The sequence below is a fragment of the Xiphophorus couchianus genome, chromosome 10 (assembly GCF_001444195.1).
Source record: "Xiphophorus couchianus chromosome 10, X_couchianus-1.0, whole genome shotgun sequence".
NCBI classification, from domain to species: Eukaryota; Metazoa; Chordata; class Actinopteri; order Cyprinodontiformes; family Poeciliidae; genus Xiphophorus; species Xiphophorus couchianus.
The window spans coordinates 2,533,649-2,548,045 of record NC_040237.1 but is presented as its reverse complement, the minus strand read 5'-3'; the positions used below and the strand labels follow the sequence as shown (position 1 = coordinate 2,548,045).

The 14,397-nt window shown below is 37.1% G+C and overlaps 1 protein-coding gene across 2 annotated transcripts in view; it reads left to right on the top strand.

The window, feature by feature from the left end:
• LOC114152311 (zinc finger protein 385B-like) overlaps window positions 1–14,397 on the top strand; it is a 75,604-nt gene that overhangs the window by 35,978 nt on the left and 25,229 nt on the right. The window contains exon 2 of one of the 2 annotated variants that reach the window (XM_028030154.1): window positions 722–985. In XM_028030154.1, coding sequence (XP_027885955.1) covers window positions 722–985 — 264 coding nt within the window. Of the gene's footprint in view, window positions 1–721; window positions 986–10,694; window positions 11,064–14,397 lie in introns of those variants that run through there. The other variant, XM_028030155.1, reaches the window with a different exon arrangement.

The window sequence follows — 14,397 nt, the reverse complement described above, 5'->3', positions numbered from 1 at the left end:
GAGTACTTAATTGATTCCATTATCATATGAACAGAAGCAAAACAAAGAATTCAATCAGACTTTGGATGACATTTCTGCATTTAGAGCACAGCGGGTGTTTAGCTGCAGCTTGATTTATGCTGTCAGCGTGCCATAATTGCTCAGCCATTACAGGTAGTGAAGCTGCATCCTTTCACTAAGAAACATGTAACACATTCAAATCAGCTTTTATTATAAATACAGACATGTAGGAACAATGTACTTCTGTCTGACTCTAAGATGTTTGACACATCCATCTGGAGTTTGACGTATTTTTGTCAGCGTAAAGTCTGGAGAAAAATAAACAAAGTGGCCTTTGCATGCCTGCAAAATCTCATAAAGCTACCATTGAATATGTTAAAACAGGAAACTGTGCGACTCTGTTGCCCCCTTGTGGACGATTCAACAACTTACATACAGTTCCTATTGATACGTCCTGAACTTTTCCCCATTTTGTCATGTTATAGCCACAAACTTCAATGTATTTTATTGGGATTTTAAGTATTTGACCAACACAAAGTAGTGCACAATATTGGGAATGTTTTCAAAGATTTTTTTACAAGGAAAAATCGAAACGTCATTTTTAATATGATCACCAATGATAAATTTGTGAAATATTTCAACAGGTGTGAAAACTTTTGCAATTTAACTGTTATGACATAAATCTTATGCAGATTTTTCCTTTCACTATTTCTCATTCTAGATATTATGAAACGTCCAAAGAAAAACGAGTGGATGGACACCAAAAGTAAGGAAGGCCAGGAGGAAGACGAAGAGGAGAATGAAAGGGTGAGGAGGGTCAGGGTTGGATTTAAGGTCAAGCGGGAGCGTCGGCAGGGGAGCAGCAGCGCCACCATGTGCCAGGTGTGCAACATAAGGCTAAACTCCAGCGCCCAGGCTCAGATCCACTACAGAGGCAAGACGCACCAGAGGAGGCTTCGCCGACTGGCAAAAGCTGTCAGCGCAGGTAGGAGCAGAGCATGAGGTCAACATAACGCTGGCTTGCTTTTAGAAATCTTTGTCGTTATTTGGGGGCTGCTGGTCATCAACATGTCTCAGTACACACTCACTTTTGCTTAACACCCGCTTTTACAATTTACAATTTACAACAACCAGCATAGGACCAAGTTAACAGTTAATTAGGCTAAAACAAACAAACAAATAATAATAATTTAAAAAAACACATTTAAACACTCAATGCACTGGTGATCCGTGGGATCCCCCTAGTGGTCCGCGAGGTACTGCATGTAAACAATCGTTTATTTGCGGTGACGTCAGCTCAACGACAACTAGCTTACCAAACGATTGCGTTTAAAAGTAATAATGGATAACTTGCTTAAAACCGGGTCACTCACAAGAAAAACTGAAGCTATCAGTGGAAAGAAAACAAGACCCGGACTCGGAGGAAGTCAAACCTGATGAGAGTGTTGGTGAGTCATTCATGAGTGATTCGATTCTTTTGAACGTGTCGTGACCGAGTCTCAATTGGTGAGTTATTTGTTTAACGACTTTGTTTGCTTATAATGCTCTGCTTACGTGTCAACAGCTATTGTTATTTTGATATAATCAGAAAATAAATACAGCTGATAGAAATGGGTGGGTAGTTTTATATTTAATAATGCAGAAGAGGATTTTTATTTCTGCCACAGCAACTGAAGTCTATTTATCTTTTATTAGTCTTCTAAATTAAAAATAGCTCTGAAATGTTGTTAATACACACAACAATAGTTAGTAAAGAACATCTTCTTTTTTTATTTCTATGTATTTAATGTCATTGGAAAGCTTAGGATCCACACTTTGAGAATCTTGAGAACTTGTAGACTTGTTCAGGGATCATTATTTTCATTAGGTAGCCATACCTCTGCACGTCAGGTAAAACTTTCAGCAGTGAAACATCTACGCAGAAGTTGCAGTCTTTTCTAATAAAGCACCCGAAATTATGAGATGAGCAACATGTTGGGTTTTGTCAACTTGGACAGAAAATCTCATATCTTTGTGTTTGTTTGACATCACTCACGTTGGCTCAAAATGACCACAGTTTAATCATCAACTGCTCCATCCTGAACGGAAACGTTATGAACTTTGACAAAATGTTATTTTCTGCAGGGCTGTTGTGTCATCAGCACTTCTTCTACTGGGATCGGATTTATTGTATTCAGTTGAATACAGGGTTTGCTTACAGAAAAATGACCTGGTATGTAGAAATGTGGCATAAAATTCATATCACGGTATATATTGTGATGTATGGCAGTCACAATATACGGTCTGGCGGAGTTGCACAGTGTGCTTTTACGAGTTTTTCCTTTTCTTTTCTTCTTTTTTGGGGGGTTTTGAAAAGACCGTCATCCCGCCCCACGGCGCTTTCTTGCTGTCTGACCGTGGCATCTGCTGCGCTCCTCCTGAGCATCACACTAAGACTGTGGGAACCGGGAGGGTTAAGAAACTGGGTCCTTTGGACTCAGCGAACTCTAACCCCCTACACTGTAAAACATTTGAAGGTGGTATAACTTGAAAATTAAAGTCCACCTGCTGCCTTGAAAATGCAATTTAAGTCAACAAAAAAATTGTTTTTGATTTTAACTCAGAAATTAAAGTTTATGAAGTTAATTTAACAACAAGAGAGAAGTTGTCTAAACATTGTTTTTTAAGTTCATTAATCTTAAAATATGAGTTTTAACTTAAAGCTGCAGTTTAAACCAAATAATTATTTCACAATATGCTAGAAAAAATGCTGTCACCTCATTAAAGAGAAGACGTTTCTGTTTTTTCACTCACATTATGAAGTTAAAATAACAACTTATTTACTTTAGAATATTTAAGTCTTGTTTCAAATTGCATGAACAAAATTTCTGATCTGATAATGAATTTTATTAAACATCTCAATAAATTCAGCTCAGAAACATTTAGTGTGAACAGGACATTAAAATAAACATTTGTCTTAACACAAGAGTCAGATCAATGTAACACATCTCAGGATACAAAAACATGCCGCTAAGCATTCTGGGAAATAATTCCCACTACTGTCTTTTTCTTCTTTCAGTTTTTTAAGTGCTAACCTAAAAACTCTAGTTTATTAAACTCTTGGAGGTTTGACAAAATTAATAAAAAGTTAACACAACTTACTGTTTATCTTTCACAAACTCACACATTTAGATTCAAAACCTAAAACTCACTAAATTTATTTGACTTAAAAAGTAGAAGATAGTTGACACAACTAAATGCGGCTCAAATGTTTTACAGTGTGCACATCCCGGCAGGGTCCCACTGACCCTGCCTGCGCTTTTACCCTTCACTTCCCTGCTGTCTGACCGTGACATCTGCCGCGCTCCACTTGAGCATCATGCTAAGCCCAAAGGGAGGCTAAACCTGAACCAGGTCCAGATAATTTACTTTTTACACCTGTCTTTTTAATGATCTCTTCTCTTGTGCTCACACGCTGCTTCCTGTAGATTGCAGATCTTTATTGTAGACCAAATTTCTATTGTTTCTACTTATATTCCTACTGGTCTGTCTCTTATCTTGTTCTGATATTAGAACTACTTCTATTCATGGATTAACTTGTGCAAACTTGCATTATATTGTAAAATATTACAACTTGAGCCACCAAACTGGTAGAAGTCTTTTGGAATTTTCTTTACTTTTTTATATGGTAACTTTTGCAAACCATTATTGCATGCTAAGAATGTAGCTGCTGCTCCAAACAAGCCTTTTCTGAGCACCTGTTCTGTTGTAGGATCAATAATCACCTCCCGTCAGAAACATCTGTGTCACTCTGCGTCTCCGACTGGCTTGATCAATCTGCATTTGGGAAAGTAAAGGAGTCTAATGAACAACTGGCCGGTAAAATGCCGCTTTTCTAATGCTGATTTATGATGCTGTCTATTGCTGTTGGCTTGGCGCACTTATTTAGCTGCTTGAGTTTCACACAGCACAAAAGATTAAATAAATTTAAATCCACTGGCTAATTTCTCCCTTATTTGAACCTTATTTTGTCATCACGATCACATTATTGACTTTTTCTGTGTCAGATAATGGCCTTCTGCAGATCATCAGTCATGCTTAGCCTGCCTGATGGATTCCTTTCTAATGGTGAGATGGGCAAAATATTGAGCATGCTTCTCTATGCATATGCCTGTGTTTGAACACGTTGTTCACTTTAAGCTTTTTATGGAAACAACTTGTATTTTTATAATAAACAAGCCTTTTAACTGCTAATTTACATGCAAAATATCAATACTGGATACTGTCAAAACTAAGATAATAGTCACAATATGGTTAGTATAAAAGAGCAAATAGTATTGACTTAGTCTGCACCTTTTAGAGTTGTTTTTGTATAACATTTTGAAAACTTTCTATCCTTTTTGTATCACTTATAAGTAATGTATTCCTCTCTGTTGATATAGCTCATACAATCCCAGTAAATACATTGAAGCTTGTGTTTGTAACGTGACAAAAATGCAGAAAAGTCGTCCGTCCTGTTGGTCTAAGAGAAATGAAGCTCTAACATTTCTAACAAAGCAAACAGGAAGCAGAAAGTTTCTGCTTCCTGCATCTTCCTAAATACTCCAATTGAATAAAAAAATATATATATGTAGTTACATTTTATTTTTTTATAGCTTTATTGGGATTCTGGCACTAGTGGAGTGAGTTTAATGCATTAATGTCTTATCACAAAATCCTGCTAAATACATGCACCAAAACTAAACATTGTACTTAAATTAAGCAGCTGGCTGCATTAAAATATACTTTTTTTGCAATCTGACAATACGTGTAGAACACGTTATAATTAAAGTCAATAAAAAATAACTTCTAGACTCCTTATGTTACTAAATATCTACATTTAAAAATGTAGATGCAGATGAAGGTCACTTTTTAACAACCGATTCTGAAATTCAGTTAATTTGAGCATTAGCTACTACTTGGAATAAATAATTGATTCCTTTGCAGATATATCACGAGCAGTAAGTACTACATTATAATATTTCTGCATGGATTGCTAAAATCCAATGTGAAGTCAGGGTTCAGGGTTTCCCTCATGGTTTTGTAAGCCTGGCGGGCAACCAGGCTTTACTTGTGCCCCCACCAGTTTTAGCATTATTTATTTATTTATCCATGTCTTTTTAAAATATTTGCATTTCTTAAGACGTTATAGTTGGTGTTCAGGTATTAATGTTCCAGTCTTTCAGTAACACATAATTATCAAATGATATTTTCAAATTTCCTGTCAACTTTAAAAAAATTTTAACTCAAAAACACGACAGGCAGCTGGATGAATAAACCACCGGGCTTGTCAAGTTTTCTGGGGGAAACCTTGGCAGTAACAAATATTTTATGAGGCTTTTTATATGTTATTTTTATCAAACCAACGGAAAGTTTGTGTGTTAACCTTTTAATGATGTGATGGGAAAAGATTTAGCTACATAAAAACCTCCAAATAAGACAGATTTTGTATTTTTCACACTACTTTTCTTAGGCAGCCACTGTCTGCTGCTTATTTAACAGCTAAGAAGAGAAAAGAGGACAAGCCAATTCAATTAAGGTGACTGTTAGTATAATTCAGACTGTGCAGCAGTGAAACATCTAATAATACTTGTTCCCTCCAATCCCTTCTCACAGCTGAACCAGCTCTCCTGTTTTTTTTTTCATCTTCTTCAAGTGATTGCACAAATGAAAAGAGATTTTAATAGACTGTTCTCACTGGGGGCCTTTTGAAAAGGGAACTGAGCAAATCACTTATCACCGTTCTGCTGAAGAACAGAACAGAGGCAATTTCAAATCACGATCATGTTTTTTTTTTTTAGGTTTTGTGTCTGGATTGGTGGATTTAAAACTACAGGAAAGTAAAGAAATATTAAGACATAATCTCTCGGTTGTGCTCTATTTCATGTTAATCTGTTAGCATTGTATCATGTGGGTTTCATAACCCCAACTGTCCATTTGACATTTTCAGCCCACCTAATCTGTCTGAACTAAAAAACTCTGAGCTGCATGGTGTCTGATTTGGCTTTTATTGTGGATATCCTGTCTGTGACCTTATTTTTATTGTTGCCTTGCAGTGAGAAGGTTCTGGGTTTGAATCCCCGCCTGGTGTCTGTGCATGCATGGTTCCCTATAAGACCGTGCCTGCGGGCAAAGACAATGGGTGGATAGATAAAAATAGGGATTCATGTGAAATCAAGCATCACTTCCCTTTTCAAAAGGTCATGCTTACATATGTTGCATCTGTGATCTCCTAGATTTATTTTCTACTATTCTTCCCTCATCTGTGAAGAACCTTGTTTTGATGTTTGACAGAAATGTTAAATTTGAGATCCTGGAGGTCAAGCTTCTACCAATGAAGGTCAAAGGCCATCATCGTCTCAAGGATCTGGCCATTATATTATTGTGGCTGGTTTATTGTAATCCACTCTGATTAATTCATTATCTGGAACTAGTCAGAACGCAGCAGCCTGTTTTCTTACTGGTAAGAGGAAGCATGACCACATATCACCAATACTGGCTTCACTTCATGAGTTTCCAGTTGGACTCATTTTCAATCGTTCTTGGTTTTTAAGGGTGTTTTTACACCCGATAGCTCAGTAAACTTGGTTTATTGGCTACCAAAATTGCAATATTTGTTACATTTTCAGGTGGTGCGGTTCGCTTTCTCACTGCATTGTCAAATGAACGGTTGCTGTTCCCCTTCTCGCCTTTGGGGTCAATGCACCAAGAACCACTGAAGGAAACATCACAAAAACCTCTGAAGAAGACATGAGCGCAACTTCTTTCTTTGCAAAACGTGAACATAATGGGATATTGTGAGATTTTAGTGGTTGTAGGATTTCTTTTTTGTTTAACTATAACTAGCATGTTTGTTTTGGTTGTATTTACACAGAATGCTTCCTGCTTTTGAAGCGGTCTCCAGTCCACTCGGCATTCACATATGTGCGTCAGAGTTTACTTCAACCAAACTGAGATCTAGGTTTTAAATGAACCAGTGTTCGATTCACACCTTCCCAAACAAATCAGACTTTCTGAGCAAACATACTAGAGGTGAATTCATACTAACTTTTAGTATTTTAATGGTCTGGCACCCCCAGGACTAAACACTCGGCTCGTGGACTCAGGAACATCCTGCCATTGAGATAGACCAACCTCGCCCTTTGAGAGTTTTAAATATTTTTAAAGAATCACTTTTGATGTTGGCTTACAATGACTTCCACAATATAACTTTATATTTAGTTTTAATCTGCCCCGCCTCTTGCCCGGAACGTTAACCTCAATAGGGACAAGGGTGTTAGAAAATGGATGGATGGATAGTTTTAATCTGTTCTGTATCTTATACTTTCTCTCTTTTTGTTCTTTATTATGCGCATGTACTAACCACTGTTGACTTTGGTCACCTTTGGTTGTTTTTAAAGTGCTTTATAAATAAACTCTAACTTGATTTGATACATATTTTGTATCCTGTTGCAGCTTAAAGCAGAACTACATCCTCAGATCAACAAATATCATCCCACATTTACAATACAGTGTGAGAAAAGGTGGAGCAGAACTTCTCCTTTTAGATGCTCTACAAACTTTCCAACCTGAAAATGTTGGTTTTTGTGAGTTATGACCTTGAACGTTGCTTACACCATGTGTGGTCATTTTAGCCTGAAAGGGGAAATCAAAGCTTTTTGTCTTCCTTAAATAAAATCTCACTAATGGAAAATTTCTTAAAAGTAGCTCTGCTGCAGATAGGCTTAATCAGGGGTGTCAAACTCCAGTCCTGTAGGGCCGCTGTCCTGCAACTTTTAGATGTGCCTCTGCTGCACCACACCTGAATAGAATAAGTAGGTCATTAGCAGGACTATGGAGAACTGATCTACACAAGGAGGAGGTAATTAAGCCATTTCTTTCCAGTGTTTTGTACCTGTGGCACATCTAAAACTACAGGACAGCGGCCCTTGAGGACTGGAGTTTGACACCTGTGGCTTAAATGTTTTTCTCAAGGTTGATGGGGTCCTGTAAACTAAAATACATTATTAGAGACATTATTAGAGGTTAGCTGTGGCAAAGAAGAAGCCATTAGGGGCAGAGTTTCCAGAAACATATTTTACAGACATCCATCAATCTCATATATTCCATACAGCAGAGCAGCCATGTTAGAGAGAAAGAGCTTCACAAATTTAGTGCTATTACTTTGTGCAGTGTAACAGATTTGCAGCTATGTCAAGATGAGAAATGTCATTAAATGTGCACCACTTAGCTATGCTTGGTCTAATAACTGGGGGTGTAACAAAGAGATGATAAACCAAGATTGTTTCATGAGACAAGGCGAGATTTTAGGAATATTCTCTGGAAAACTAAAAAAGGAAGAATCCAGATTTTTTAAAATGACTTTACAATTTTCACAATTTCAATCTGTTTGATAAATTACTCAGTCCAGGTTTCATCTGTCCCCAAATGAAGGTTGTTCCAAATGCTGAAAGTGTTCAGAAATGCTTTATTTTTGAGCTTGCACAATTATTAGTCATCATTCCATCATTAGTATGGAGTCATATTGCTGCCATAAACACCGAGGAGCACATTACGCAATCACAACAGCGCATAATAATCAATTGCTTACAAAATAAAGAACACCCAGCTGTTTTTTGACAGTAAGAATATCTTTTGGTGTCTGGAAAATGAACCGTTTCAAAAACCTCCTAACTGTTAAATCACGCTGCATTGTTACCTGGCAACCCCAGCCAAACGCAGCCCATCACCTAGCAACCAGCTTCAGGACGTTGCTAGGTTACTGTGTGTTCGATGACTTTGTTTTGGTGTTTTTATGCTGTAGAGCACTTTGTACTACCTTGTTGCTGAAATGTGCTGTACAAATAAACTTGATTGATTGTTTAGCTAGTCTGTATGTGCTGTACAATGGCTTCTGGAAAAGACATGTTTTATTGTTGATTTATTATTCAGAAACCACTTGCTGCGTTCTTGAGGTTGTGCAGGAGGCTCCACTTCTGCTTTTCAAAGATGTCTGGTTGTATAATTGTGCATTAGTTTGCTGCCATTTTCACATGAGAGTGTAAACGTTGTGTTGGTTGTTGTGGCCAGCAGGAGCTTCTTTGGATTTAAAGTGACAAGCCGCCCTAAAACGTTGGATTTATGTTTGTAAACTTCTGCAATAAATTTCAGGTTTGGGAACTGTTCTTATTTTTAATCTGCCAGATGCTGTTGCCATATTAAAGCCTTTGTTTCTGTAACCTCATTCTTCCCCCATAACCTTTAACAAATCTGTAGTTTCCGTAAGCAGCGCAGCATGTCTGGTGCATGCAGAGTCCACAAACAGCATCTGTGGAGTCCACAAACAGCATCTGTGGGGAGTTTTCTAGATTCATGACAAGATAAAAGCTCGATGTGTGTTTCCAACATGCGATCGTTTCGCCTGAAGTCCTTTCTCTGCACGTTCCATTTAAATGCAACAGCCTGAAATCAAGTGTAAAACTGTCAGGTTTTGTCAGTGTTGTGTTTTCACACCACATTTATTGAGGTGGACAAGGAGCCAGAGAGGAGCTCGGTGAAAACACAAGCTATGTGTGAGAGTCCCTGTTAAATCTGTTTGATGATTTCATCTTCTACTTAGGGACAAAAACAATTAATAATCCTACAAAAAAATATGTTTAACCTCAATCTGTATTTTTTTTAACGTCAAACATTTTTAAAACTTCTTCAGCCTGAAATATTGATATGTTAATCCTTTAAAGGGAAAGATGCATATCTAACTATGTTTTTAAATTAAATAAAATGTCTCCTTTCCCTACATTTTAATGGGGGTTTGTTTTTTATTATTGTTAGAGCTTGAGATGGGAGAATCTTTGACAAATTATGTTTTTTATGCATTATTGGTTTTTTTGTTTGTTTGTTTTTAGATTAAAACAGAGATCATACTCAATGTGTTTTGGACAAATTATCAGTTATTTATTAGCTTTCCTAAAACAGCAGTAAAAAATAAAATGTCTTTAGCCACTTTAAATAAAAATACATCTTTTAAAACTACTAAAGCGTAAAATACACATTCACAAAAATCCATTCATTCACAAAAAATAACTCATTTTCTTTATTTGATTATGAATATTTTCATTAAGCTCAACAATTGAAAGCAACATTTATTGTTATCATTATTATGTTTTCAGAAACACTTGTTTTGCCTCTAAAAATACACTTTGTTGTGCTTCTAGAAGCTTCATATTAATACAGACTTACAGTAATACGAGGTGCTCGGTTTATCACCTTTCATATAAAATAAAACTCTTATTAGACTGAAATATATTGTACAATTATGCTTATAGCAAACTAAAATGATTACAGTTAATTTCTGATTAACTTCAGAAATAGTTGAAATATTTTACAGATCTTTAGTTTTTTTATATTTCAAAACCAGTGGCACCGTTTTTCTTTTAATTCAGAAACAAAATCTTCTTAAGCTTTTTAAAAAATCTTTTCTGACTAATAGATTTTATCCATCCGGTGTGATGTAAACTTTCAGACTCTTAACAGCCGTGTGCGAACAACAGCAGTCCATTCAGAAGAATGAAAACAGATTGAGGTCTATTGTTTGGCGGGGAAATGTGCGGGGAAGGAAACAGCATAGAGCGTCCTTTAGGGGACATGCAGGTGTGAACCGTGAATAGAAACTGTAAGAACGAAGAGGGAGAGAGATTTTGGAGTCTCTTTCTCTCCTCACTCAGTTTCCTCCTCCTTCGCTCTGCCTTACATACTCATACACGCTCGCTCTTCAGACTCTCTCAGCTTCTCTTTCGTCCTCCGCTCATTTCCAGCCCGTCTTGGCTTTTCCGTTTCCTGTGCTGAAAAGAACGACCTGATCAGCGGAGCATGACACGTTTAATTAAAGCCCATGTGAGTCGTTCTTTTGCAGCAGTTCTTTGGATTGCGGCTAAGACGTGTCACTGACCCGAGAAAGGAACGCAGACACAGAAAAAATAAAAAGTCTTTCTTTACTGGGAGATACTTTTGGTTTTGCTGAACTTTCCTGATTTGAGGAATCCTAAAACACGTGGAGATGCTGCTGGGTAAGAATTAATCTGCTTTACTTCTTTACTGGAAACAAAAAAGCTGATTTTTGTTTAACTAATTTTGTTTAATTTAACTCTTAAGGTTTTGAATCTGACTTCTGCCTGCATGCATGTGAACGCTCTCCTGTCACTGGATGTTTAGAAACAAAGACTTCACATCATCATCGCTCAGGGGGAGGTTTGGTCTCCTGACTACCATCTGCCCTAATTCAGTTCCTCCTGCATGCACAACGAGTCCCAGGCCTGTTTGTTTTCCTAATTGACCCCTTTTGATGAAGCCGAGTGTGGAGTTCACACCGTTTGCAGCGCCGCCGTTCCCAGATGTGTCAAGTCATTTCGGAGCCACGCAAGAACAGCAGCGCCTGATATCACTGCGCACATTGCTGCCAATTATGTCTCTGCCTCCCCAGGGAAATATGCCCAGATTAGCTCGCATAATTGCTGGCTGTTAAAGATAAAAGAGGTGTAGGAACATCAAGTCAGTTTTGTTTATGTTTTTGTAATTAAACGGGCAAAATGTTGATTGTATTTTAGAATGTTTCAGTTTAGTTGGGCTTTAACCAGCAGATCTGGATTTGCATTGATTTATATATTTTTCAAGAACAATCAAAGGGTCATGTTAAGGAAATATGATTATTTTTAATGCTTAATACAGTTAATCTTAAAAGATATATGGAACACTCTTATTTTGAACAGGTTTGTGTTAAGCATTTAAAACTAAACCAGATGGGTAAGTATTCAGAGACACAGGAACCAAATGCAGATTAAGGGAGATCTCTCAATGGGACCCCCACTGTGAGGCCGGGCCACAGGCGAAGCCATAAAATTAGCATTTTCCTTGGGAGACAGGGACGTTAGATTTCTCAGGTATCTGTGAGGTCTTATCTCAGGATCGTTCTGTACTCAGAATGACCGTGGGAGCCACGGGGGGTCAGAGCGGTCAGAGCGCAGCAATCAGCTATCCGCTCTTTTGTTTTGGTAGAAGGCAGATGGTCCTTTGATCTTTGCGTAGATTGAGGGGAGTGTCCAAGTTTCTCTGGGAGTTTCCAGTTGGCCAACAAGAGGAACGCCTAGAATGCATAAATTAAATAGGAAAACACCCACTCAGTATAAAATTTAGTGTCATCACTAAATTGTCAGAAAGTTGCCATCTTTTTGCTTTTTTGCATTGGCTCTCTCTCCAAAGACGTCTTTGCTGTTTGTCTTTGTTTCGTGTTTGTTTTGTCTCCCCTTGTGTGTCTTTATTTTATGAGAAAAATGCATATCTCTGTTCCTCTGCAGCTTTGTTGTCGATTGCTTTGTATGAGATTAAACTCTGTGATCTGTGACGTCAACGCGCAGTGTGGTGGTTCCACTTTCTAGCGGCTGCCCTGCCCGCTGAGAGGACCCGGGTTTTCAGGAAGAAGACGAGCCAAACGATTTGTCTAAAGTTTTTAATAATTATTCTTCCTTCACAGTCACTTTAGATAAAACGGCTAAAGAAAATGTTAATGAATAAATTTAAATCAAATAGTGGAAAAAAACCCTGATAAATCTTTAGTTATTTGGGACATTAGCTATCGAGTTGCGCAATATATCTCAAGTTTATGGTCAATATCAATGTGCATATAAACAATGTTGCAAGAGCTGTTTGGTATCTGATACACATTTTGCATGTCAATAAGATATTCAGCCTATTGGATTCTCATTGCAGACACAGAATAAAAATAAATTGCATTATCATGTAATAAAATCTTTAATTCAATGAAATCACCCTTTGCTAAAAGTAAAATAACTCCTTAGAAAATTTGATGACTGTAGATAAATGGTAATATATAAACTGGGCTGCATTTTTTTTAACTTAAAATATGTATTTGCAGATTTTGTTCAGTTTGTTCCTTAAAAGTCAAACTTTTAAGTTTATTCCTGAATGCTGGCTGTGACGTGCATTCATCAAGTACCAGGCACCACTTAGTAGTTTCATAGTTTCACATTTTTGGCTCAAAAATGTTGTTCCTTATTTGCCAAGTTGTGTTAGTAGCTATTTTCTCTATTATTGGTGACTATATTTTTTAATGTCTATCTATTTACGACTTTTTGTGGTCACCAAAATTGTATCAAAATGTGGCCATCAAGTTCATTAAACATTTGTCCAACAGGAAAAATATTCTCTTGACATGCAATTTGATATACGGTTTAGCGCTATTTTTGTGATTTTGTTACAATATTTCTCTAAAATATTATTAAAAATACTTTAAAATGTGTGAGTGCTGGAAGAGGCCTGCACTTTGCAGCAATAGGTAGGGAAGGGGAGGGACTGCATTACTCTGTGCACCATACATTAAATGTTAGGAAAGGAGCTAAATTTATGGTTAGTAGCTGCTAGGAAGACCATGGTAGACTCTAAAAGCTAATGTTATGTCTAATTTTTATGAGGTTGTTGATATGGATGGAGGAACAGCTGTTACACTTGTAGAACTTGAAGCAGCAATGTTTTGGTTTAAAGTCCAATCTGGACCTTCATTCTGGGTTCCCCAGCTTTCTCCCACAGTCCCAAAACGTGTGTGTTGGTTGTTAATCCTGAGATACGCTGGTATATTGAGGAGATGGGATTTAGTGGTTATACTGAATAGATTATTATTCATTTTATTATTGTTCATTAATATTTCTTGACTAAACCCATAACCAAGCTGTGATATGTTAAATAAACCACAGCTGGATTTGAGGATATTTGAACCAGGACTGGATTAGTAAAATAATCTTTAAATGGGTTAGAGCGCCCCCTCTAAAACACTTATTGTAATAGTTCAAACAACAATTATACCTTAATATGCATTAATACACACAGTGGAGGCCGAGTTAACATATCTGCAGAAACTAGCGTCCATAGTTTTCTCGCTCTTTGGGGTTCAGCCAATCAGCACTAAGGAAAAATAAATGCCGTTTTTGGATTGGCTGTTTTGAAAATGGCAGCCAATAGAGTATCAAGCAGCATTTCAGTTTCCTAAGCTGCATTTTCAGTCAAATATTTTGGAAGTCTAAGAGAAAATCTGCAAATAAGAAAGGGTCCACTATGGTTTATTGGTTTATACACAGTAATTTTTAGATTGTGGCGTCATTGTAATTTCTTTGCCATTAGAGAAACTTTTTTAACTTTGCTGCAATGCAATCATGTTCTTCTGTGTTGTGTTATCTTCTAATGTGAAGTGGCATTTTTTCCCTTTAACTTAAACATTCACCAGAACAACTATTGTTGTTTATTTTGGTCTAACTTTTGCCACGTTTAAGAGGGGCCATTTCTATAAACAAAAAAACTATAGTTTGTAGTGGAGGTACGAAAAATGACGTACAA